Source organism: Molossus molossus, unplaced genomic scaffold (genome assembly GCF_014108415.1).
Source record: "Molossus molossus isolate mMolMol1 unplaced genomic scaffold, mMolMol1.p scaffold_m16_p_1, whole genome shotgun sequence".
NCBI classification, from domain to species: Eukaryota; Metazoa; Chordata; class Mammalia; order Chiroptera; family Molossidae; genus Molossus; species Molossus molossus.
The window spans coordinates 182,194,401-182,221,717 of NW_023425344.1; the positions used below are offsets into that span (position 1 = coordinate 182,194,401).

Genomic DNA, 27,317 nt, shown 5'->3' on the forward strand with positions numbered 1-27,317 from the left:
TCGAGCTCCTCAAGAGCAGGCCCTGGTCCTGCTTGTGTCCTTGGTCCTTAGCTGAGGGCCTGGCCCCTAACAGAAACTCAGAGAATATTTGTTGAGTGAAAGAATTCATGAATGCGGTGTTGAAATCAGAATTCATGAAAGTCTGAGGGTGCAGTAGCTGAAATATTCCAACTACTTTAGAGGTTATTGTTTCTGTAAGATACTTCTCTGTAAGATGTTTTCCTTAAATCATTTTCATGATTGTTAGGCAACAATTACAGAATGAAATAATTATAGTAGTCCCTGGTCCTGTCCTTAGTTTTGCTTTCTGCAGTTTCAGTTACTCACAAACCAGTTTAAAATATTACATGGAAACATCTAGAAATAATTGAAAAAATATTTTGAGAGAGAGGGACCACATCCACATAAATTTTATTGCAGTATATTATTACAGTTGTTCTATTTTATTATTAGTTGTTGTTGTTAATCTCTTACTATGCCTAATTTGTAAATTAAACTTTATCATAAGTATGTATGTATAGGAAAAAATACTATGTATATATAAGATTTGGTACTATGTGCGGTTTCAGCTGTCCCTAGGGGTCTTGGAACGTATCCCCTGTGGATAGGTGGGACCACTGTATAGGTTACCTTCAGCTCCCTGCTACCAGGGTTTTCTTGGTTCTCAGTCCACCTTTTAACAGGACTATTGACCTACCATATAATTCCCACCACACCCTCTTTTCTCCCTCTGTTCAGTTACACTTACCCTTTAGTTTATATATAATAGAACTTTTAAACTTGATGTGTATGCATTTAATATATGTCCTAAACAGCTCTCTGTCATGTAGCCAGCGCTTGGAGGGCAGGTGCATCATGCCTTTTTCTATGCAGGACTTTGCGCAGTGCCGTGAGAAAGCAGGTACATCCAAGAGAAGATAATAACTGGAGCTCTTTTGTGTTCAGTACGATGATTAAACACAAGCTGCAACCAATAGAAAGGCCTGAGAGTATGACCTTACTTCATTATTCAGCTGGCTTTATCCCCTGTACCCCAGCCATCCCAGGTCCCCCCAGGACCGCAATGCCCTGGTGGACTTTAAGCCAAGAGGCTGGAACTGTTAGGACTCAGAGACCTCTTGGATATGATATGGGGAGGGATCCAAAGGATGTCCAAGTGAGAGATCTCCCAGACTTTTTTCTAAGACACAAAGATGATCGATAGTATGTAGAAACACCTACAAAGGTTTTTATTTTCCTAACTGGATCATGACTGATATACCATATGTAAGTACCTTACTTATTTGTTGACATGTTTATTTCCTGTGCCCCCCCTCCCCATGTAAGCTTCATGGGAGCAGGGACTTTGCTTTGTTTACTGCCTTACCCCCTACTCTATATTTCTCTAACAAGTGAATGGACTCAGGCATTGAAACAATGGGACACTCCCAGCACCCAGGGAATATGTGGGAGCTGCTATAGGGAAAGTGATGATTGTAAGGGTGAAAAGGAGATGAGAATAAGGACTGAGGTTTATTGGTATTAGGAAATTAGCCATTGCAATCACAAAATGACAGTGAGCTGCTCAGCCAGTCTTCTTCTTGTCTTAACCCCTGGGCAGTTAATCATGACCAAATCCAACCAGTGTGTCATTGGACCTCTGTGCCATCTCACACTTCTGGATGGGACACCATGGAATCCCTGGGGAGCTGTGCAACAGGCCCAGGGGACTGTCCGTCCCTGGCATCTCCTCTGCTGCTCCTGTCAGATCCTCTGTTGAGATGGGGAATGGCACAGCTGGCATTCGAACTTGGTCCTTTTCCTCAAGCTTAAAAATCTATGCATCCATCTCCTTGTCCTAGAATTTATAACATCGAGTCAACATAGATGTTCTTGTAACCCTTGATGTCCTTAAACTTGTTGCTCCTCAGATTAGCTTGGATCTGCCTTTGGCCACTTTTGAAGGGGACAGTCTTTAGAGTGATGCTGGCCCTGTGTTGGGGTTTGAGGACTCCAATGCTGCAGCAGAGAAAGGAGAATGTCAGAAAAACATAGGCATTGTGATCACCCCGAAGCCCTTTTTCACTCAGCTAGCTGGGTTTTCCTTTCCGAGTTTTCTCTGAGCCTGGCCTGGGAGCCCATGACCGGAAAGGATAGCCCTGACCCCAGGATAAGAGGGAGAGAAGGCTGAGCACTCTCAGCACTTACAGCACTCTCTGCTGTTTCTTGAAGAGACCACTTCCTTCTACAGTCAGCACACAGTCTACAACCGGCTCTGAGAGAGGATTTGAAAATATCACCTGTATGGAGAGTGGCTGGTTCACAGTGGCTTCTCCTAGGACCTACACAGAGAAATTCAGAGGAGAGGAAGTAGCAGAGAATTAGTCTTATTCTTCAATTCACCAAACTCTTGTGGAGGGACTGTTCCCAAGATCTGTTTCCTGAAGAGCTGGACTTCCATGGCCCGTGTTTTTCCAACTATGAGTTAAAACCAACTAATGAGTTGGTATTAACATTAAAAAAAAACAAGTAGAAAAGAAGAAAATAGTATACATCAAACAAGATATTGTTATGTGAAACTTTTGCTTCATTTATACATGTATGAATGTTTGTAAAATATTTTTCATCACTCAACCCAGCATATGGAAAAGTTCTGATAAATTGGGAGTCTCCAGTGATGTTTCCTCTGCTCCAGGGATTATCTCCAAGTATAAAATAGTCAAGAGTTCCCAAAGGATTCTCATACATAATTTGAGTAGATAGAATATTCTTTGGCAGTTTCTGTTTGTTTTTTTCTTATTGCGATTCTACCTCATCCCTATTCTCCCTTTTTATCACAACTGGCTCATTCTTTTAATGTGAAGAACTCATTCAGGGCTGTAGAGACAAGGACGTAGCCTCGGGGAACTTAGAGGGGCTTTTGGGAACCCTCCCGACGCTGGGCTTGCCAGATGCACCCTACCAGAGGACACCATAGGCTCCTGTGGCAGGGTCCAGGAGCTGCTTGGCCTTCGGGAGGCAGCATTGGAAGGAAGGGACCCATGACATCTTCCCACTCAGAGGACCACAGAATGTCAGAGCAGGAGGTGTCCTCGGAAGCCATCTAGTCTAATCCTCTCAACTGATAGTTCAAGAAGCAGAGGCCCAGGGGTTTATCCAAGGATGCACAGTCAGGAAATGGCAAATCAAACCAAGGATGACCTTCAGGCAGTGCTCTCTCCCTTCTAGGGTCCCTTCCATTTGAGTTCATATTGACCCTGGGGAAGGCCAACCATGGGAGGTGGCACTGAAGTTCATCCATAAGGTATTTAATGGTGCAAGAGGATGGAAACATCACTGTGTTTTCAGATAAACCTCCCGATCCAGGTGGGAGGTACCTGGAAGCACCAGAAGAGGCAGAGGAAAGGAGGGGCTGCTCCCCTGAGCAGGCTCTCAGAGGGCTCCACCCACTCCCAGCTGATCCCAAGGAGCCCCAGGCCACTTGCAGGGCTCTTGCCTACATTAATTATGATGGTGGGATACATTAAGGTGATGATCTTGTTCACCAGGATCTTCTCGGAGCTGCTCTTCTCTTCTGCCAGGGCACTGATGCGAATCAGCTTGTCTGTTGACAGGTACTGGCTGTACTGGGAGTAGGGGATTTGGAAGGGATGATTCTTGGCTAGGGAGAGAACACAAGGAGGAGGTGAGACTGCTGGGGAAATCAATGGGGCCTGGTGGATATGGGGACCCTTTTATAGAGAGGAGGAAGCCAACATGTACGGAGCTCCAGTGAAGTAGGTGCCAGGTTTTCAGATGGAGAGACTGAGAAGTGAAATGGCTTGCCCAAGGTTGTTCTGCTGGCAAATGGTTGAGCTGAGGCTCTAACCAAAGTTTGGATGACTCCAAAGCTCAGGTTTCCCCCACTAAGCCAGGACACTTTCCTTGAGGTAGTAAAGGGAGGAGACAGGAGGCAGAGGGAAGGAGATAAGGGGAAGACGAGGAATCTGTGCTGGAGGGATACCGGGAAGATGGTGTCACGGGTCTGCTCCAGAACCCCTGTTGGCTGGGTTGACCCCACTAACATTTCCATAACCCACTTTGAAAAAAAATTTTTTTCTTTATTGATTTTAGAGGGAGATAGAAACATCAGTGAGAGAGAACATTGATTGGCTGCCTCCTGCATGACCCCCACTGGTGATCAGAACCACAACCTGGGCATGTGCCCTGACCGGGAATCGAACCAGCCACCTCTTGGTTCATGGGTTGATGCTCAACCACTGAGCCACACCAGACAGGCTCCATAACCCACTTTGTATACACAGAGTCCCCATGCCCATACCCAGAGCCCGTACCTTCTTCAGGAAAGAGTCTGATGAAGGCTGTGTCCTGCCAGAATGGGGGTAGGGGACTGCCATCATGCAGCAGAGACTGAGCACTCAGGTTCACTTTGAGGTCCTTGAACTGGAGCGACAAGTTGAGGGCCAGCAAGACAAATCTTATGTCCTGGCCCATGTCGGGTGGGTCGAGCAGCTGGAAATCCAGGGAGACCTGGATAACATCCCTGGGCTGAAGGGAAGGTGAATTCAGGTACCCAGGACTGTCCTGGCTCAGTGGCGTGGGCCTGGAAGGGTGCGAGTCTGCTTCGTAATGGCCTTGGGACCTTCCAGTCTTCAGCTTCTGAAGAGCCTTCAGAAACACTTGCCTCTCCTGGGAAGAACCTGGGAGGGCAGAGATAGCACAGGCTGTGGGCCAAGCTGACCCGGGGGCTAAGCCATGGCTTAGCATCCTTCTCAACAGCACCACCAACACTGCAGGGTTGTTAAATCCTTGTTTTCAAAAACAAGCACTCCCTGCAATTTATCAGGTGCTTTCTAAATGTCAGGCCCTGCTAAGCACTTCACTCCTTTCATCCTCACATCCATCATGAGAAAGACATATTATTATTATGATTATTTATTATGATGATGATGATTATTCCACATACAGATGTGGAAAATGGGGTTCAGCGAGGTCATGGCAGTAGCCCAAGTCACACAACTTACAAGGGGCAGAGTCCAGGAGAAAACCAAATCTGCCAGACTTGAAAAAAATCTGTGCTCATGACCAATAGATTATCCTGCCTTCCCCATGGGAAAGATGAAGGCCCACAAATGTGGAGAACCAGCCTCTTAAAGACAACAGGGCATGATCTGATTTCTGTTCCAGCACCAAATTATTGGTCAGGGGTAGACTAATTCCTGGAAATTGAGAGACCGAGAAGCCGCAGTGAAAAAAAGAAGAGGACATTCAGTCAACCTGAGTTCCCAGAGCGCCCAGACCCGTCCTAGGGAGGCATTATGTCCAGGCATACTCACCATGCTTCCCAATAATCCCAGCAACTGCCTGCGCTGAGCACTGGCGGTCTCCGGGGTCCTGCTTTACCCCTTTAGAGCATCCCCACAGCCTCCCCAGGGAGAGGCCACTTCTGTCCCCTTGTTCTGGGGGTTGTTCTAAGCCCCATTTCAGGCAAAAGAGAATCTGGCTTCAGTGAGAGTGGACCCTGGGAGATGTGGATCGGATTTAGCTCATTTGTGGTTTGTTCCACCCTCAGACCTTGTCAGGCTGGGTGGGAGGAGACAGAATACTGCAGCACTCTCAGGCCCAAGGGAATATAGCTCCGGATCTCCCAAGTTTACAGGGGAACCTTGTAGAAAATGCTGTCCATGCCCCACCCATATTGCCTTGGCACTTGCCATTTCAATATTCATGTGCCCTAATTTCAAATTCTAGCATCTTCTACTACTCTTTGCCTGAGGCTTTCTCTGCCCTTGCATGGAGCAGGCCAAAAGTGCTGGGGAATTTACACCTCCCAGGAGCAGCCCTCAAGCCCTGACCAACAGGATTTGGTGGATAAATAATAGCCCCTTTCTTCTCGGGTGAGATGAATCTAGGGCAGCAATTTTCAACTGGTGTTCTGCAAGAAGTTTTAAAACATGCAATATCTATTTAGTCAGGGGCCCCAACCTCTTTTCCCTTAGACTGCCAAATAAAAAAATGACAAATCAACACAACAATAGCCATCCAGTGTGAATGACTCACAATTATATTTGTTTTTCTGTCAGATCGGTAAAATACCTATTTTTTGGTGAGCCGCAGAAGTTTGGCAATTAGTTTATGTGCCATGAGGCAGAAAAGGTTGAACATCGCTGACCTAGGATGTTGTTCTACACTTTACACTGAATCCCTGATACGGTGGCCAGATTTAGCAAATAATAATACAGGGCCGTTTTATTTGAATTTCAGATTAACAACAAATAGTTGGAGATACGGTTAGACGAAAGCATCATTCATCCTGTATTTCCCCGACAACCCCACTGGTGAGCTCCCCACCGGGAGGAGCTCCAGCTGCCCACATGCAAACAGGCCTGGTGTGGCACAGACACTGCTTCCTCCCCTTCCCTGTCTCACTTGCTCACTCTCCTTCCTTCCAGTAGTTCCTGGATTGCCTCACAGATAAACCACTTGTACTTGAATCCTTACTTCAGGATCTGTTTCTGGGCCCCCCAACCAAGATAACCCCACAGATGATGGGGGTGGGAAGAGGATGGACGGCTGTGTGGCCTCTTCCTTGGGTTGTGGAGCTTCTCTATGTAGGCCCCAAAGGCCCACACAGACAAACAACAGACACCCACCTGCCAGCATCCCAGTCATTGCTCAGCTGCCCCCCACCCCGCCCCTACTCTCACGCATGCCTGGTCCACCCCTACTCAGATCCTGCCCCTCACCATGCTTTTGGCCCTTATGGACTGGATATCTTAGCTTGGCTCCCTGCTGATTGAACCTGGTCTTTAATTTTCCTCAATTTCCAGGAATTAGTCTGTGGCTGACTAACTTAGCTGCCCCTCTGGCCCTGCTGGCTTGGGTAAGAAGCCCCTGCCAGGTCTCCCACCTCTCCAAACCATCCTCTGCAGGGGTGGGCGTGAGAGTGATATATCAGCTTCAATGCAAGCTGATGGTCTGGCCTGTCCTCCAAGGACTCAATAAAACACAGCAAATTAAACAAGTTAAACAAAATCAATTAAATCAATTATAAGAGATCATTTACTAAATTCCCCTGTCTTAAATGGGAGGATGATTTTTTGGGAAGGCAGGGGTGGGAATTCATATACTGTTGGGAGATGCTTGTCAGTGGCCCTTAGTCAACATGAACACCTGTGGAGGGCACTCACTGGCCTGCGGGATGTTGTAGGGTGGGACGAGGAGTTGAGGCGTGGGGACACCTCAACTGGGAACTTAAAACTGAAGTTGTTGAGGAGACAGTGGATCTGGCTCCTGTCCCACAGATGCCCTCTAGTTCCACAGAGGCCTGTTCCGGCTGGCTTGGAGGTTCCCTGGGGTAGGGGGAAGGCACCCACAGGATCTGGACTCTGGGGGGGCTGGCACAGTCATACCTTCCTCATACTTGTAGTTCTCTGTGACGTCATCCCGCTCATCACTCTGGATGCTCTTGGTGCTGATAAAATTGCCCACAGATTTTGTGTCCTGGTAAAGTCTCTGCTCCTTCCCTTCATGGACAAGCCAGGCCACACAGTCAGCATTCACCATGGCAAAAGCAAAGGCCGTGTCGTAGCTCAGATCCACTTCTCCCTCTTTGATGGCTCTGACGGAGGCAGGGCCGCAGCAGTACAGGCCTGAGGGAGGACAGAAGAGCCCTGATGGGCTGTGCTGCAGGGGCTGGGGGGACAGGGGCCATTGCCGCGGGAGTGGGTTCTGCCTTTCCCACGAACAGCCTCACCGTTGCTCGTCTCCTGTGGTGTGGCGTCCAGCACCTGCCAGCCTCCGAATCCGGGAGGGAGGTCCTTTCGGGCCATCCAGCACTCATTCCAAACATGGAAATTCCTGAGGGAGAAGCCAGAGGAATCAGTGTCAAATAAGCTAAGACTTAGCGCACCCAGCCTTCGAACCTCTGTGGTGCGTAGTGAGGGCTCTTCCTCCAGTGAGCCTCAACTTGCCCTGGGGGGGTTCCCCTCTATTGGTGAACAGAGAATAAAGGCTTCCAGAGCCCACTGAAGTTAAAAGTCCTCACTCCCTTAAGAAAGTCTTTGTGGCCCTTTCCTGTGTATGCTGCGAACCCACAGAGGCAGGCATGGTCTTTATGTCCCCAGGGAGACCTCAGGTCCTCCTGCAGTCACAGGCTGAGTATTAAATGGAGGTGACAAAGAGGAGAGCCTCGCCCAGGGCAGAGAGCTCTTGTGATGTGAGGATTCTAAACTCAAAATCGTTGTTTCTGTGTCAGGCTGTGATCCAGCTTTCGGTTGGAGATACAGAGCCCTGGGGTTGGTGAAAGTGGGGGTGGGGGGCATGAGAGGACATCAGGCTGTGGACACACTCCTGCTGGTGGGGTATGCCCTACAAAGAGACTGAGAAGTTGTCTCTCACCAGACGGTGTCCTTCTTATTCTTCAAAATCCTGCCTGTGTTGTCGTAGTACTCATCTATGATCAGATTTCCGTCTGTGTCGTGGCCAGAGTCAAAGTTTGTGATCACGCGGGTAGGGATCCCCAGGCACCTCATCACTGCCAAAAGGGAAGGAAGTCTTTTGGGTTTGTGGATTCAAGAGCTCTATGGATTCCTGGAGTTAGGGCCCTGGTTCCAGGGAAATCATTCATTTAGTACCTTCAGAACCAAGCAGGAGCTATCTGGGGCACTGGGTTGGTGACACTGCCAACCTTCCTCCCCCCTTCCTGAGCTCCTCTTCCTGGTGCCCACAGAAGACACTTGGTGCAAAGGTGCAGGTTTGCTCCGACAAGCACTGCCAGAGCCAACAGAAAGTCTCAAAAGCCATGGGTTACCCTGCCTGGGCAGGCAGGGTGGGACAGGCATACCTCCTCTGGCAAGATTCAATGGCCTGACTCAGCCTCATTTCTCTCCTGGCCGTAAATTTCCATCTCCAAACCAAATACCTGGAATGTTTTCCTTCCTGTGATAAGGATTGTTGGCTGAGGACATCAGATCCTTAGGCAAAGAGTCCTGTGGTTTGGATTCCCCCTTTTCTATAGGTGGATTGTCTTGGCGGCTTCTCAAAGAAAGCATCCCAGATCCATCCAGGAAGGAATGGAAACTATGTAATAGAAGCCTAGAAAAGTGAGTCTGTACCTAATGGAGAAATTCTGGGAAAGATGTAGAATGTTGTCTTTATTCCTGAAGGAGCATCCCTTCCCTTTGCCAACCAACTTCTTTACTTTGTCCTCTGCCATATTTCTCCCACTCTGAACTCCTTTAAGAACAGCACTATCCCCCCATCCATCCTACCACCAAATGCCCTGGGGATCCCTGTCCCTTCACATCCAACAGTGACAGCCCACCCCACTCAATCATCATCATCATCATCATCATCATCATCATCATCATCATCTACCAGCAGGCATGGTGCTGTTCTACATATATCATGCTCAGGTTAGGCAACCCTACACAGAAGCTGCTGTTTTATCCCCATTTTATAGATGAAGAATCAGAGGCTAAGAAAAGTTTGCTTACTTTGACCAAAGTCACACAGCTAGGAAGTGGCAGAGCTATGCCTCAAACCCTGGTTTCACTGCTAAGCGTGTCCTCAATTTTGAGTTCACTCGCCTGGGGCTGGTGCACATAGTTCAGCATTCTAATATTTTCACAGTATTACATATCCCAAGCACTTTCCTGTGTTATCAAATATTTGTCAAAAGCAAGATTTCTAGATTTTTAGATATTTAGTTGGTTTCCAATTTCCCCCCCTGTTGTAAATAATGCTGTGATGAATATCTTCATAGATCAATTTTTTTTCCCTCTCGGGACAGATTCCAGGAGATAAAATGACTGAGTCAAAAAAAAAAAAAAGATATTTCTGAGGGTTTTTCACACATACTACTATAATATTTTTATTTTTAAATGTTCATAATTTTTTGTTTAAATACTTATTTATATTAAACATTTAATTGCTTATAGATTTTCGTTTGGGCTCCTTCTTATACTTTGGCACAAAGCTTCTCCAAGCTAGTGTGTGGACACACCCCTGGATGTAGCCCAGGACAGGGAGGAGAGAAGCCCAAGGGGGAACCTGGAGTTCTCCTTAGAGTGGCAGGTCTGCACAGGGCCAAAGAACGAGGTCAGGGAGTGAGCAGAGCTGACAAGCGAGTTGTAGGTGGAGGTGACACAGGCCAGCCTCAGAGGGAGGGTGAAGGTTAGAGCTGTTACTGCAGGAACACGAGACAGGATTGATGCAAGAGCACTCAAATGATTTAGGAGCATTGCATGGGCCAGGATTTATGCTAAGATTACAGTCAGGCAGGTGGATAACACTTATGGTAATGAGAGAACATGCCAAGGAGAGGTGAGTAGGGAGAGCAGGGAGCAAACCTCCGTTCTTCACCTTGACTGATGAAGTCACAAACAGCCACTTGAAGTATCAATTACTGCTCCACATGGCTAGATGGGCACAGAGTAGATGCTCATTAAATCAGGTTGGAAGAATGCTGTCTTTAACCTGTGCACAAGGTTTCTGCACACTATCACTTCCAAAGGCTCGCAGTTTGACACGAGACTCGAGTGACTCATGGATAGTTTTGTGGGAGCCGAGTCCCTCATAAAAAAGAAACCCCTATGGGGTGTGCTTGTGAATGTATCCACAGTCATGCACATTCACACAGTGACATTTAGACAAAGGTGGACAAGATCTCAGAGTTGGGAAAGAATTAAAGAGTTCCCAAGGTATACATCACACTCCCAGCATAAATTATTATATCTCTTCACTCAGCCATTTAGCACTTACTCAGTAACAAGTGTGAAGCCCCTGTTTTGAACCAGGCAGTGAGTTAGATGAAGAGTACACAAAAAGGAAAGTCATTCCTGCCCTCCAGGGGTGCAGTTTCACTTCTGACTGTAGTGGACACTGTCCTGATGGTGTATTAAACCATGGAGCCTGTTTCAGGCTGGCTGTGAAGGCTTCTCACCAGTTTCCCCCTTCGCCCCTCACAACTACCCCTGCCTCCTCATGTAGAAATGTAGCTCCAATTTCATAAGAGAAATTAGTGGAGTCTAGTTGGTGTGGCTCAGTGGTTGAGCATCAACCCATGCACCAAGAGGTTGCCCATTCAATTCCCGGTCAAGGCACATGCCCAGGTTGTGGGCCAGATCCCCAGTGGGGGGCATGCAGGAGGTGGCTAATCAATGTTCTCTCTCATTGATGTCTCTGTCTCTCTCTCCCTCTCACTTCCTCTGTCTCTAAAATCAATAAAGGGAAAAATTATTTTTTTAAAAAAGATAAATGAGTGGAAAGTTAGAGTTCAATTTATTTATTTACTGAAATTCATTTGGTCAGCTTTGCTACCACACCTCTATGGCTTATACTGAAGAACAGAGTCAAAACCCCAGATAATTAGAGTCAAAGTAATTGTATTTAAATGTGATGATTTTTAACGTCTTTCAATTTCTTTCCGGTTGCATTAAGCTTCCAAATAGTAAAAGTACCACTTCCTGCTCCTCCTTCCATGCCTTTCTTTAATTGTTCCCCATAGCAAGACAGTTACCTTGTCTTGATTTTTCAGATATGTTTACATGAGGTCATATTTGAACTATTCTCTCTTGTCTGCAGTGACAATGAAACCTAAAACTGCTCTAAAAACTAAAGCCTACTTTTTAAAAAATTATAGGCATATAAAGAAGCAGAAAAATACCATGATCAGGAAAACTGTCAATCAATAGAACTAAACCCAGAAATGACAGAGATAATGGAACTAGCTGATAAGGACCTTACAACAGCTATTTTAAATACTATAAATATTATCAAGAGAAAGTGAAGGAAAGCATGACTATAATAAGAAAAATGGAAGATAAAGAAAAGACCCAATGGGCCCTGGCCGGTTTGGCTCAGTGGTTAGAGCGTCGGCCTGCGGTCCGAAGAGACCCGGGTTCGGTTCCCGCTAAGGGCATGTACTTCGGTTGCAGTTTGTCCCCGGCCCTGGTTGGTCGTGCGGGTGGCAGCCACTCGATGTGTCCCTTTCACGTCGATGTTTCTGTCTCTCTCTCCCTTCCTCTCTCTCCCTCCCACTCTATCTGTACAAAAAATGGAAAAATATCCTCAGGTGAGGATTAAAAAAAAAAAAAAAAAAAAAGACCCAATGGAATTTTTAAAGGTGAAAAATGCAATCTAAAAACAAAAAACATACTGGACAAATATTACACAAAGATAACAATATACTCTTTTATGAGAACACCTTCAAATACAATGCTAGATATTAAATACATCAAAATGTTTCCCTATCACGGGGGGAGGTAAATGGAAATGGGTTATGAAATAAATGAGGGGAAATTAGTTACATTTTTTTTTAATGAAGGGCCTAAGGCAGACCTATTATGATAAATGCCATGATATAAAAAATATGATTAATTTAATCCTAAATGCTCCAAGGAACAAAGGAAGGAAATAAACTCAGAAAGTGGTAGAGAAGATAGGGAATTGCAGTTTGGGAATGGCTAGAAACTCCTATTAAACAAGAGCCTGCCACATCATTGGAGCCTAAGAGGCAGAGATTAAAACACTATGAGACTAATTATAATAGCTAACACTTACGTAAAACTAAGCATGTGCCAGGCATTTTTCTAAGTGCTTGCCATATATTAATTAACTCACAGCCCTGTGAGGGAACATTCCATACAATCCTTGATGCCCCGTACATGCATGGAGAATAATGGTAGATTTGTGTGTAAGCCGAAGGTTGAGGCAAGATAACACACCAGGGCCTTGGCTGAGATTCTTTCTTTGAAAGTCAAGGGATCCATAAAAACAATGTGGACAAGAGTTATTGTATTGAAATAAAGAACGTGGGGTACTTTATAGGGGCCTCAACAAGTGAGAAGAAATCTTAGATTAGTTTTGGGTGAAGAGAGGAGAGCCCAGCCCCAAGTACTCAGCCTCCTCATCTTCACACCATTTCCCACCACGGCTCAGGGCCCAGGGCCCTACTTTACAGAGGAGGAGATGATGCCCCATAGACCTGCTCACAGTCACACGTTCGAGTCATCCGACCCCTGACTTCTGCCCCCACCCCTACCCCATGCAGTTGTGGGCAGGAGCCTGCTAGGACCGGGCACATTCCCAGGATGCCTGGCTTAAAAAAAAACTTTAGTGAGATAATTCACATACCATAAAATTCACCCTTTTAGAGTCACCAGTTCAGTGGTTGGTAGTATATTCACAGGCTGTACAGCAATCCCCACTATCTAATACCAGAACATTTCATCACCTCAAAAAGAAACTCCATGCCCACTAGCAGTCACTTTCCCTTCTCGCCTCCCCTCAGCCGCAGGCAACCACTAACCCACTTTCCATCTCTGTGAAGTGGCCTATTCTGGGCATTTGACGTACATGAAATCATACAATAAGTGGCTTTTTTTTTTATCCTCACTCGAGGACATTTTTCCATTTTTTGTTCAGATAGAGCGGGAGGGAGAGAGAGGAAGAGAGAGAGAGAGAAACATCGAAGCGAAAGAGACACATCGAATGGCTGCCACCCACACGACCAGCCAGGGCCGGGGACAAACTGCAACCGAGGTACGTGTTCCTTAGCGGGAACCGAACCCGGGTCTCTCTGTACCGCAGGCCGACGCTCCAACCGCTGAGCCAAACCGGCCAGGGCCAATAAGTGGCTTTTTGACACCTGACTTTGAGGAGACTTTTTAGGCAACAGAACATCACTGTCCCCTCTGTTCCCTTGTTACAGCGCGAGGCTTCCAGCTACTTCACAGGCCTCAGCCAAGGGCTGAGGTGCCGGACCTTGTCACAGAAGTGGAGGGCTAGAACAGGACGGCAGAGAACTGGGAGGCAACTGGCCCTGAGCTTAGGGAGGGTAGGCCAGGGATTTCTCTGAAATTCTCAAAGTAGCAGACAACTAAACGGATGTCAACAAAACAGCCCATTCAAAATGTGCAATATTATCTTTGATGCATCCAAAGTCTCATTTCTGTGATTTTTCTTTAGGAAGTCAGTGTGTTCACGTTTGAAAAAGGCAATGTTGGGAGGTAGACCTGCTTCGGAAGGGGGCAGGGGTGGATGTACTTTCGCCTCAGATAAGAGTCACTTGGTCACTTTTAACCTCCTTTTTTTTCACCTGGAAAGTGACAGTAACGATATCTACTTTGCGTGTGGCTATGAGGATTAGAAAGAGGAAAGTGCTCAGTGTGCCTGAAGCACAGGGGAGGCTGGGTTAAAAGGCAGCTGCTAGTACTGTCTGTGCAGTATGTGGCCTTGTGGTTAGACCATGCCAGGCCTGGACATGAGCTTAGCTCTGCCACTCAGTCTCCTTATTTGCAAAATTGAGGTGTTGATAGGACCTCACTCATCAGTTCATTGGGAGGATCAAAAGGGGCTGTCCTAGATAATACTGAACCCTCACCGCTGCCAGGCTCTATTCTAAGAATTCTCCATGTATGAGCTCACTCCATCCTTTCACTAACCTTATGACGTAGGTACTATTACTTTCCCCATTATGCGTCTGAGGAAACTGAGGCACATGTTACGTGATTTACCCAAGGTTACTCAGCCAACTAATGGCAGAGCTGGTATTTGCAGCCAAGCAGTCTACCTCCGGAGCCCACATGCCTCACCATTACTCTAAGCTGTCAAAGTTTTAGTACAATTCCTGGCGCAAAGGAATTCTTCAGAAAACATCAGCTCTTGTGATTGTGAAATAATAATAATAATGCTTTGGCAGCTGAATCTGGGAAGGAGCTTGACAAATCCCTAACTTTTAGTGAAGAATACAGACTGGGTCTTACCATTTTTGTATCCAAAAGTATTTGAGGCACAGTGCCTGCCATAGAATAAGGACTCAATAAATAAGTGTTATTGGAGCAATGGATGAGCTTTAACAACTGATATATTTATTAATATACAATACAGTAGCTCTTTTAGGGAAGGCTGGTGCTGACTGAGCTGCAGTTAGACCCACTGAAGCCCGCATTTGACCCACTTTGCCCAACCCTTTGCTTCCCAGGTCTCTTAAGGGCCATTATTCTCATAAACATTTTAATTGGTCTGCTCTGTTGCATAATCTCCATTGACTGGCTCCACCTCTGTCATTGCCCAGTTCCAGACAACCACACCCCAAACCCTGGCCCTTTCCCTTTACACACATACAACTGGCCCATTAGACTCGAGGCTTTACCACGCACAGGAAGATTTCCCCTCCATGGTGCACAAACAAGATCGATCCACCCTGTGCCTCCTCCCTCAATGACTCACACATCCCAGTCTACTCAAATGTCCGTGCCCTTGCCTGTGGTACAATCAAAGCTGTCAAATTCCTGGGTTCTTATTTACACCCTGGCCAGTTTGGCTCAGCGGTTAGAGTGTCGGCCCGTGGACCAGAGAGTCCTGGGTTTGGTTCCCGCTAAGGGCACGTACCTCAGTTGCAGTTTGTCCCCGGCCCCGGCTGGGGTCGTGTGGGTGGCGACCACTCGATGTGTCTCTCTCACATTGATGTTTCTCTCTCTCTCTTCCTCCCTCTCCCCCTCCTGCTCTGTCTGAAGATAAATGCAAAAATGTCCTCGGGTGAGGATAAAAACACACGTGCGCCCCCCCCCCCCCCCCGCCCCACACACACCCAGGGATTTTTTGAGCAATCAAAGCATCCAACTTAAGATGGGGCTGTGCAGCTGCAGGGGAGGAGTAGTTCAGGACCTCCTCCTCACCAACCTGTGTGAAGTCACCCTCTGTGGATGTTGACAGAAACCTCCTTGTGCCCTTGGCAAGAGACCTGGCCTTTGCTCAGCAGCCCGGGCTCTCTAGGCTTCCCAGCCCAGAGCTGGGCCCAGCACACACATGCACACAGACTGCACCAGGCTTTGTCTTCTAGGAAATTTGTACACAAAAAACCTCAGTCCTGGATAAAACTGAGCTGCGGGCAGATCTGGCCTCCCTGGATTGCACTAGAGAGTGCTGTGAACAGCAGCCATGCTTGGCATCTTCCCCCAGGTAACAACAGTAACTTCCTGATTGTGACCCAAGTATATGGCTATGGATGCCAATAGGTTGAGAGCTGGCCTAGACAGAGGGGACAGGGCGAGGGGAAGGGCCAGGAGCAAGAGTTTGGCCCTGGGTGAGGCAGAAGACCTCGTCCTGCTACTTCAAGTCTATGACTCACTTCCAGGTGTCAGTTTCCTCAAGATTCACCTCCCATTTCCTTCTGCTTGCTCCTCTTGCCACATGCAAACCAACTTCCTTTTGCCTTCTTTCCCATGAGTCTATTTTTTAGTTTTCCTTCTACTAATGTTGTATCCACTCCCTATCTGTAAAGCTGGTCCACCATTTCCCCTCACCCCCGAATTCCCTGGCCTGAGCCAGGCCTCCAGACCCTTTGAACTTGTGAAACTCCAAATTCAAGATCATTGTACCTCAGCTGCTATCTTGCTCTGGTCCCGTGGCCCTCACCACGCTCAGATGCACATTTCCCTCCATATGAACATCTTCATTAAGACCATTCTCTGTGCTAATCGGTTTGCAGGTTTTCTAATTACTCAGCCTCTCATCTCATCCTACCTTGCACTAGACAGTTTCCAGCCAGGTTCTTAGGAATATTCTGTTAGGTTGTCCATGCTCAGAAGAAGGCAGAGGTACCAGGTTCTGGGAACTGTGTGATTTCTACCTCAAAACCAACCTCTGAAATAAGCTCAGATATGTGAAGCTTGATGTTAGTGATGACACATTTTTGCTAAAAAGGGCTTCCTTCCAAATGTCCCTTGGTGGGAACTGTGTGAGATGGGGACAAGAGTTATTTGGAGGGTTAATACATGAGCCACTGGACTTTCTGGTAATTTCATGGGGATCCTTCTGCTCCCTACCTGTGCACATGATGGCTGCAAAGACCCAGCACTGCCCATAGCGCACTGGCTGGCAACCTGTGGCATGCCACTGTTTCAGGATGGCCACGCTGCCAGTCCACTCTGCAGGGTTGGTGCCATCTGTGTAATGCTCACTCCAGTTTCCATTGAGCACCCCACTGTCATCATTGCTGTTGATCTGAAGAGAAGACATAAAGAGAGGAATTAGAAGCATCCTTTTCATCAAGAAGATGTGATGTGTGAGCTGCCTTGCAGGGCCCATGGGCCTGAGACACAGAGGAGGCTTTGGTCTCATTCTACCTGGGAACTTCCAGACCGGCTGGGGAAGGGGTCTGGATGTGAAGCCGGCCATTCCCACTTGTGCTCCACTGTTATTTAGTTTAGTATTCTATTTCTACACACCGTCTTACCACTCCTTTCCCCATCCCCTGCAAAGCTAGAGTTTGGCTCTGATAGCTTTTAAAAATACTCAGAGCAAAGGAAATTTAGAAACAATAAGACCATTCCACACCACAAACTACAGCTATACTCAGCCTCTCCCAAGACGTGCAATTTGGAATAGATATGATAGCCCACACCCAGCTATTTCAGAGCTCAGTTGAGAAAGCCTGTTAGCCATATTCTTTCATCAGTCTTATCCAAAATGGCTTTGCAAGATGGCCCGTGCCTCTTGACTCCTCATTCTCCCATTGCAGAGGCAACTGTGAGTGGGCAGGGCTCCCCTGGCACAGCTGCCTCCCTCTCTGGACACGCCCTGAGTGGGCAAATCCAGACCCAACCTCACCATGGCAGACACCACTCTGCTGATGTAGACGGGGCTCCCCCGAAGGGCACAGTCTGTGACTGGGTCAATCTGGAAGTTCAGGCTCTTGTCTAGCAACTTCAGGCAGATGTCTATGATGTTCTCTTCAAACTGCAAGGAGAGATGCAGAGAGGCAAGACACCCATGCGTGGCATTTGTAGATATGGGGCCATCCTGCCTAGCTCTCCAACAGAGTGTGTTTGTGAAATACAAACCCATTTGGAAGGTAACTATCCAGTAGCACAGCCGTGAACTGCCCCCAGGTAGGTGCAGGGTCTCAAAGCTCTGGGGTCACAACTCACCCAGTTTGTATGTCCTGCAAATCAAATCCCTGGAGTTTTTTCTAATGTGTCTGACTGGCTAAAAGCCTGTTTCTCTTTCTTCTCTCCTCAGTCTCCACACTCTTGGACCTCACGGGATGTTCTTGCTAAAACCACATTGCCTCATCTTCCACTCCCACCTGCCGATCCAGCTTATCATTGGCAATTATTGCTAAGGGGATGGTGCCAACTTGTCATGGTGCCTGTGATTCAGTGGGGCTGTGAACTGACTAATAGCATGTGAGTTATGGAAACTCCCACCCAAGGCAAGCTGAGTCCTTGTGCTTCAGGCTGGGTGTGAATATCACTTGTTCTGAGGTCTGTCCCTGAGCCCAAGCCTGGCTACATCTCACTCAATAGGCTGTTATAATGATGTAGCCAAGGTCTGCCTTCCCTGCCTAAGTGTGTCTGCTGTCTCTCTTCAGCTTTTCTTGGAACTCTACACCCCAGATCTGGCACAGTGTTCAGCACAGAGTAGGGACTCCGGGCATCTTTGTTGAACAAGAGTAAATGAATCCACTGATTTCCATGTAACACTGGGCAATAAATAGGACTAGGAGGCTCTCTGATCCATTTTCTCCAGGGGAAAGCTTGATCAGTTCACTTTTCTGCTTTAAAATGTTCAAAGGACCCTGTGGCCTATGGAACCAAAGCTCTAACCTCCTCTACAAGACACATAAGACCCTCCCTGATCTGGCCTTCTCTTACTTCTCAATACCCTCTGCCTCACCAATTTTGCTCCAGCAACACCAGATTCCTTGGAACCCCTGCAGCAGGCCAAACCAATCCTCACCTTTGTGTCTTTGCTCATCCTTCCTTCTGCCTGTGATATTTGTTCCTGCCCTCCTTTTGTTTTGGTTAACTCAATTCAAGCATCTCCTCTTCAGGAAGCTTCCCTGACAGGCCCATGCCCAATTAAGTGCTCCCCCTCCAGGCTCTCAGAGGACCTTGTTCCTGTCTGGAAGTCTTTACATGTCACGCTGCATAAGTGATCTGCTTATGTGACTGAGTCCCCACTTCACTGTGGGCTCAGGGCTGGTCCTCTCTCCCTGACAGTGTTCATTCATTTTTTAAAAATCTCTAGCACCTAGAGCCCTACCTGGCACTGAGCAGGCATTCAATATATGTTCACAGAAAAAGAGAAAGATGGGGAGGAGCAACTCCACTTCTGTTTCTCACAGGTAACAGCAAACTCCTGTCCAAGGGCTCTCTAGAACCCCCATCTGCCCTTGCTGAGAAAGGGGTTCAGGATGTCAGCTGGGGCCAGTTTAACCTGCAATGTCTCATCTTGACTCTACGCTCCTAGGGGGGCCTAGGCTGGGCCTGAGGACAAGTCCGGGAGAGGGAGCCACAGCAAACAAACAAGGCTCCACAGGCACCCCCAGGATTTCCCAGCTGGCTCCCCCCTCCCCTGCCCCCACTAGGGCAGGGCAGGTCCTCTCCCCCTGACAGTGTTCCAGTGCCTGGGCTCAGCCTCCAGAACCCTGTTCCCTGGCCTGGCTCTGGACTTCCTGGAACACCTGCTGGAGGCTGAGCTGTTGTAGAGCATCGCGATTAATATGATGCTGTTTTTTTTTTTTTTTCCCTCACCCGAGGACATTTTTCCATTTTTTGTTCAGATGGAGCGGGAGGGAGAGAGAGGAACAGAGAGAGAGAGAACATCGATGTGAAGGGACACATCGAGTGGCTGCCACCCGCACGACCAACCAGGGCCGGGGACAAACTGCAACCGAAGTACGTGCCCTCAGCGGGAACCGAACCCGGGTCTCTCAGGACCGCAGGCTGACGCTCCAACCGCTGAGCCAAACCGGCCAGGGCTGATGCTGTTTTTTTACAAATAAAACCACATGCTTTAGAATATGTGTGGAAAACAAAATGTAGAGGAACATGCACCACACTAGTTAACAAACAAAACACCAGGCACCATCATGGCTGCTGTCACTGTTGGCCCTTCATCCTCACCCTCATATTCAGTGTAGCTTCTGGGTGGGTACATTTAGCTGCCCTTCCCTCTCTAATCCTGTTGCTAAAATCAGACACAATCAGCAAAGAACGCCTTCCAACTTTCTATGGCTGTTCCTTTAGCTCCCTGGATTTACACTCACATCTTCCTGGTACCATTTAGTTCCCATTTGGAGGGTCCACGACCTGGGCTGAACTCACCTGCCCATAGTTCCAGGGACAAGGGCGGATCCAGTTCTTGTTCCCCTGGTAGATGAATCCGTAATCATTCATCACATACTCCTGCCTCTGGGGTTCACTGTCCAAGTAGACAGCGTCCCCTAGGAATCAAAGTGGGAGGACACAAACCAGAAAAGTCATCTTGTCTTTCCGGCCCCATCCCCATCCCCAGAAGGCATGGAAGCTGAACTCTGAGGAGTGCACGGGGGACACCAAGAGGAGCAGCCAGACCTACTCTCCATCCCTCAGCACCAGCAACAGGCTCGATGTGAACATGAGGTGGTACAGTGACACATTGTCTTTGGTGGAATTTCTCGGGTTGCAAAGCATATTTACATCCCAGCCCCATTTCAAGGTTGAGGAAACAGGTTCAGAATGATAAATAACTTGCCCGAATCACATAAAAGTACAGGGTAAAATTTGAGCACAGCCCATGTGACTCCATGCTCTGCATGCTCAACTCATCCTGGTTGGAGAAAGCAAACCAGAATTCAGGGGTTGGCATTGACCTCATCATTTCTTTTGAAGGGCACAAGCTAAAAGAGAACCACAGAACCATTTTCTTCCCCACAGCTCCAGGGGACCCTCAGTACAAGTCTGAAACCTACAGTTTTAGAGGTGAGGAGGTGTGAGGTGTGTGTGTGTGTGTGTGTGTGTCTGTGTGTGTCTGTGTGTGTCTGTGTGTCTGTGTGTAAGAGAGACTGGACAGACAACCATCCTCCTTGATCCAGTGGCAGGTCCTCTTCCTCGGCTGATGGGTAAAAGTTCTGAGCCATTCGGTGATAGGGCAGTGAGAGGTGGTTAAAGATATTAGAACCCAGCCAGGGTTCTGGGTTCTGGCACAACTCAGCAGGCCCCCTTTGGATAAGGTTGGTAGAAAAAGTAGAATGAGAGAGAGGAAGGGAGGGGGATATCCTCTAGGTCAAAAGTGAGAATTTGTGGAATTTGGCCTCTGCCCCAAATCCCACCAGACCTATTTTTTACTCTTGACTCTTTTTGCCTTCTTCCTACTCTCTCCTCCTGGCTTGTCCTCCATTCTGTCCACATGGTGCCATAGGTCTATGTAACCACTCCTGCCCCCGGTTGATCTAGAGGATAGGGGTTGTGGGACAGGTAGTGCTGGGATATTTCCTGTAGCTTTGTTTGTTTAAGACAACAACTGTAAACAGCCCAAATGTTCATAAATAGAGACCCAGTTTAAAAAAATGCTGAAATAATTGTAGATGTTAAAAAGCATGTACTGATAGAAAAATATGTCCAAAGTTGGATTTTTAAATGCAAAAAGCAAGGTGAAGCATAGTATGTATTAAATAACCCCATTTGTGGTATGTGCTATATAATCACACATACACACACATACACACACGCAATAAATAGATATTTGATTAAGCATAGAACATTTTTTGTAAAGCTACACAAGAAAATGCTAACAGATTTCCTTTGGAAAATGGAGCTTGGAGATTGGGATAAGGATTTACTTTTCACCTTATACTTTTTTTCCTTTTTTGTTTTGTCCTTTACTTCATTCAACAATAACCTTATTACTATTACAATTTTAAAAATCAAGTTAACCTAAAAACATATGATAAAAGTAAATGTTAACAGTGGTCACATTTAATTGTAATAGTTTTACTTTTTAATTAAAGATGACTTGATTCATACTTTTAAAATTCCAGGTAAGTAAATAAATAGCAAGTTCTCCCTGCCCTGCGTTTTGATGGTTAGGAGTGGATGCTGAGTACGTGGGATTGGGGAGGTTTGTGGGTTCCCAGGGAGCAGGAGTCTAGAAATCCTCCATCCTGGCTCTCTGTGCATTGACAAAGGGACAGAGACCAGGGACCCCCACACAGGCATCCTGCCTTACCTGGGCACCAGGGATTGAAGAGCAGAATGAATTCCCCGAGCTGGTAGGCTGTGACAGACCCCTGGAAGGGGTCGATGTGAACCTTCAAGAGGTACCGACCCACAGCTGCCATGGGAGGGGCACACAGGCTCACCTCCAGAGACATGGCCCTGTTGGTCTCCAGTGAAGCCACCCAGAGGCTGGGACTATGACGACCTACCAGGCTGAACACAGCCCGAGTCCCCTTGGCCACATCTGGCAGCGGTCCTGGGAGGGAAGCAGAGTTGAGGCACTCTGAGCTGGGCCCTTCCAGCTCCTGAGAATCCCGCCCGCCAGCCCTGTGTGCCCGGACGGCTCCTCACCAGTCTCAACCACAAAGATGATGTTGTCCATGCCTGGCTGGAAGCCCCGGTTCTTGAAGTACAGAGTGATGTTGAAAGGGTGGCCCCGGCGAACAATCAGGAGGTCAGAGCTGATCTCCTCTGTGCGGTGCCGCACATTGTTCTGGGAGCTCTGGAGGTCTGTGACGGACAACTCCAGCCCTGCAATGGAGCAGCCAGGAGCAGATGAAAGACCAGAGTTATGGAGTATGGTCCAGTCTTGTCCACCACTCACTAGCTGTGCAAACTTGAGAAAGAAGCTCAGCCTCTCTGAGCCTTAGTTTCAAAGTGGTTAAATGGAACCCATAATACCAGCCTTACAGGGTTGGTATGAAGATTAATGAGGCTCCGTGCATGTAAGTGCCTCTTTTTCACTTCTCTCCTCCCTTTCCTGCTTTTCTGGCCCCCATTCCTTCCTCCCTAACACCCTCCTGGAGGTACATGGTTTTCTCTCTTTATCCAACTCCTTCTGTAGGACTGGCCACGTTTGATGGTTCCCTTTAGCCTACCTAGCATGTCCCCAGATTCACGCCAGCATCCACTTTCTTGAACACAAATTGAGTTTCACTTTCCCCTGTGCCAGCATCCAGATCTGAGAGGAAGTCCCTGGGTTAGCTGCTGTGGTTTGCCGGCCCTCTGATTATCATGTGCCATGTGCCCAGTGCTTTGGGAGCTGTGATGCTGAGGACAGTCAAAGAAAGGTCCACTCCCAGCCTCTGGAGCTTCTGCAAAGATGCAGACTGACCTCAATGTCCTCCAAGTGTACCTCCCTCAGAAGGGATCCGTTCCTGACTTCTCCATGCCTACCATGGTTCCCAGGCACCTGGGGTCATGGATGCTAAATCACAGCTGGCTCACCTGTCTCCTTCTCAGTCTAGATCCAGTTGTGTATCATAAGCCCCTTCACTCCTTCATTAAATATTTCTGTGGTGTCTATCTGTCCCTTTCCACATTAACATAATTCTACCTCCTCACCTCACTCCTAGTGACTGTAACAGCATCCATCAGTCTACTGCTTCCTGTCTCTCCACCACCCATCCCTGAACACATCACCAGTTAACCTCTCCTCGGGACAACTTGATTATTCCATTCGTTTGTTTTCAAAGCTCTGAGATACCCTACAGCCCACCGTACAAAAGGCACACCCCTTAACCTGACACTCATGACCCTCCATGCCTGGTCTTAACTTAGGCCTGCATTCTCACTTCTCCCCACTCTCTGCATAGGTCCTACTCTCCACCCAATCTGTCTTCAAGCAAGTGGTAGCTTTCCCGTCCATGTATTTTGATCCTGCTGTAGCCCCAACTCATAATGCCCCTTCAATATCTAACCAAATTCCACTTATCCTCCAACACCTGTTCAAGACCCACCTTCTTCATGAAGTTTGTCCCAGTTGGCCCACCTTTCTTCCCATCGTCAACTGATCTACCACTTGTAACTGCATCCCTCGTGTGGAACCTTAACTGCTTAAGTGACAGGTCAATCTGCTCATTTGTTTATCTACATCAACAAACTTATACCGACAGCCTACGAGTTTTAGGCTCAGCATGAGATGTTCAGATATTTTTGGAGTTACTTTTTTGTCTGTCTTCCACCACTAGATGTAAACCAATGAGGACAGAGACCTAGCTTTCTTGTATCATCTGTAGATTTAAAGAAATATAAACCAAAGCATTTGACAAAATCCAACATTCTTTCATAATAAAAATACTCAACAAACTAAGAACAGAAGAAACCTCCTCAGCCCGATAAAGGGTACCTATGAAAAACTAACACTCTACTTAACAGTGAAAGACTTGATGCTTTCCCCCTAAGATAAGGAATAAGATAAGGATATCCCCTCTCACCCCATCTATTCAACATTATACTGGAGGGCCCACTAGAATGGCCATAACAAGAAAGAAAGTAACAAGTGTTGGTGAGGATATAGATAAACTGGAACCCTCATTCATACTAGTGAGATTGCAAAATGGTGCAGCTGCTATGGAAACAGTCCAGCAGCTCCTCAAAATGTTAAACATAGTTACCATATAACCCAGTAATTCCACTTCTAGAGATTCCACTCCTATACCCAAGAGATTGAAAACACGTGTTTTTGCCCTGGCCGGTTTGGCTCAGCGGTTAGAGCGTCGGCCTGCGGTCTGGAGAGACCCGGGTTCGGTTCCCGCTAAGGGCATGTACCTTGGTTGCAGTTTGTCCCCGGCCCTGGTTGGTCGTGCGGGTGGCAGCCACTCGATGTGTCCCTTCACGTCGATGTTTCTCACTCTCTCTCCTTTCCTCTCTCTCCCTCCCATTCTATCTGTACCAAAAATGGAAAAAATATCCTCGGGTGAGGATAAAAAAGAAAACACGTGTTTTCACAAAATCTTTACATGAATGTTGATAGCAGCATTATTTATAACAGACAAAAAGTGGAAACAACCCAAATGTCCATAAACTAATTAATGAATGAAGGTGGTATATCTATACAATAGAATATTATTCAGCCATTAAAAAGAATGCTGAATATACTATAACATGGATGAAAGTTGAAAACATTATGCAGAGTGAAAGAAGCCAGGCACAAAGGCCACATATTATAGGATTCTGTTTATATGAAATATGCAGACTAGGCAGATTCCTAAAGATAGAAAGTAGATTAGAGTTTAGCAGGGGTTGGGAGGAGGGGGAAATGGGGCATGACTGCTAATGAGCATGGGTTTCTTATAAAAGAAATATAAGCATAATTGTCATCACATTGTAGATATTAAAGAAGGTTTGCTAGGTTGAATAAAGTTCTCTATCTTTTGTATAACCACCCCGGACTTATTTCAGATTCAATGAACACCTTATTGGGGGCCTGTTTACTATGTGATATATGCTGCCCTAGGTACCCTAGGACAGTTATCTCTTTGAATCATCTCCATAACAGTGGGGGCATCAAATGTCATGTCATCCACATTTGGCATTGAGAAAACCAAGGTTTAGGCAGATTAAATGTCTTGCCCAAGGTTAAACCTAAGGTTACTGGCCCAAGTACTGTGCTCTTTCCATTATCCAATAGCTGCCGCCCATTGCCGGCCTTCACTCATGTTTGGAAAAGACATCCAACCCACTGCCAGTTGGGAAAACACTTAGCTTTTTCCTAGTAGTGGAAAAAAGAAACTCATTCCTTTTGGAGACCAATTGACTAGACAGAGCTTGTTAACTGGTCCTGATTCAGGTTGAGCACATGACCCAACTACTCAACAGGAGTGGTAGAATCTGCGGAACAGCAAACAGTGGGGCCAAAGCTCACCCTCTGGATGCATCCTGGGTCAAGTCAATATCTGTCTGTAACACAGGGATTATCCTTCAGCCCACACACCAGATATTCAAACAAGAGGTACATTTAACATTGGACATATTTGTTCTTTTTGATATACAGAAAGAATGGAGTGAAATGAACAATAAAACAGGAAGAAAATTATAAGAACTTTTAAAGTATTTGATCTCAGTATCCTAGAGAGACACTTCCACACAAGCACAAAGAGGTGTAGATAAGAATATGCACTACAACCTGGCTAGTTTGGCCTCAGCAGTTAGAGCATCAGCCCGTGGACCGAAGGGTTGCAGGTTTGATTCCTGGTCAAGGATATGTACCTGGGTTGCAGGTTCTATCCCCAACCCTGGTCAGGGTTGTGCGGGAGGTAACCAATCGATGTGTCTCTCTAACACTGATGTTTCTATCTCTCTGTCTCTCCCTCTCTCCCTTCCACTCTATCTAAAAATCAATGGGAAAAAAATATCCTTGAGTGAGGATTAACAAAATAAATAAATAAATAAAAGTCTGTTTCTCAAAAAATAAAAAAATAAAAGAATGTGCACTACAACATTGCTTGAATAACTGAAAAATGGGAAACAACCCACATACCCATCAGTAGGGGACTGGATACATAAATGACTTCCACCCATAATATGAAATAATACTATGCAGTGTAGAAAGTAGTGAAAATCTATAGATACTGAGTGGTATGGCTTGAGCTCTAAGACATACTGTTGAATGAAAAAAAAAATCAAGTTATAGAAAATATGTACAATATGATTATAGCACAGATATCCAAAAATGAAGCCATACATGCTAAAATTACATTAAGCAAATATATAAGTATAAATGTATAGACAAAAGACTGGTAACAGTGGTTTCTCTGGAGATGAGGCTGGAGTTGTGGTGGCAGTAAGGGGACTATAGCTTTACCTGCAATTATTGCTTTATTTTACTCCAAATATGTATTGGTATGTTTCTTATGTAATTAAAGATTATAAAAATTTAACAAAACAGGAAATGAAGGTGAGTCTGTTGCATTTGTAGAGCTTTTTAGCTTAGTCTTATGATTTCAACTAACCATTTAATCTTCATAGCAGCTCTTTTTAGAGAGAGGGAGTTGCTATAGATAGAAGGGTGGTGGTGAGGAGATTTGCTAAGATGAAGAGACCTGACATAGGGGGAGAAGTGAAGATATGAAGATTCAGAGACTTGTAGAGATGCAAGACAACTTGAAGATTGTCTGGTCCAACCCCCCCTCATTTTTCAGGCATAGAGGCTGGGAACTAGAGAAGAGACTTGCTCAGTGCCAGAGGGTCAGCTGGTAGAAAAGAGCAGTAACCACAACCCCCTAATTCCCGGCCCTCCCCTGTCCCACCGGGCTATGGAGGCAAGCACGTTGGTACGCAGTTGTTTGGCTGTGTTTACCTCCTGGCATCTACCTGTCTCCTGGCTACTGGTGAATTCTGAGGTTTCTGGAGTTTCTACTCTTTCTGCCTCTGTTCTTTATTTACTCTTTTCTTCCTGTGAATCCACCCTCCCTTGACTTTCTACAGTCTCTCTGTCTTCCTTGCCCTTGACCTCCAGCGGCCCCACGGGCCTGCCCTACCTTGTGCCATGGTGGCTGCCTCCGGTTCTCAGGCTGCTCCTCGCAGAACAGCAGGATGGCCTGGAGCTTCAGAAAACTGGTCCTGGAG

General features: G+C 46.7%; 1 protein-coding gene across 1 annotated transcript; it reads right to left on the reverse strand.

The window, feature by feature from the left end:
• Positions 1-1,511: 1,511 nt before the first annotated feature.
• TGM5 (transglutaminase 5) lies at positions 1,512-27,317 on the reverse strand. The gene is made up of 13 exons (XM_036268721.1): positions 27,230-27,317; positions 22,320-22,499; positions 21,979-22,224; positions 20,097-20,215; positions 17,596-17,724; positions 16,812-16,989; positions 8,380-8,515; positions 7,736-7,839; positions 7,392-7,631; positions 4,314-4,679; positions 3,480-3,640; positions 2,188-2,321; positions 1,512-1,998 (listed from the first exon to the last, which is right to left on the reverse strand). The coding sequence occupies exons 1-13, from the start codon at positions 27,237-27,239 to the stop codon at positions 1,845-1,847; spliced, it is 2,157 nt and encodes a 718-aa protein (XP_036124614.1). The 5' UTR covers positions 27,240-27,317; the 3' UTR covers positions 1,512-1,844.

Bases quoted from the DNA above. Each gene is read 5' to 3' on its own strand.
- TGM5 (XM_036268721.1), bottom strand. The intron at 20,216-21,978 runs GTAAGGCAGGAT...TTTGATTCCTAG, and splicing joins CTTCAATCCCTGGTGCCCAG to GGGACGCTGTCTACTTGGAC. The intron at 7,632-7,735 runs GTGAGGCTGTTC...GTCCTCCCTCAG, and splicing joins ACCACAGGAGACGAGCAACG to GCCTGTACTGCTGCGGCCCT.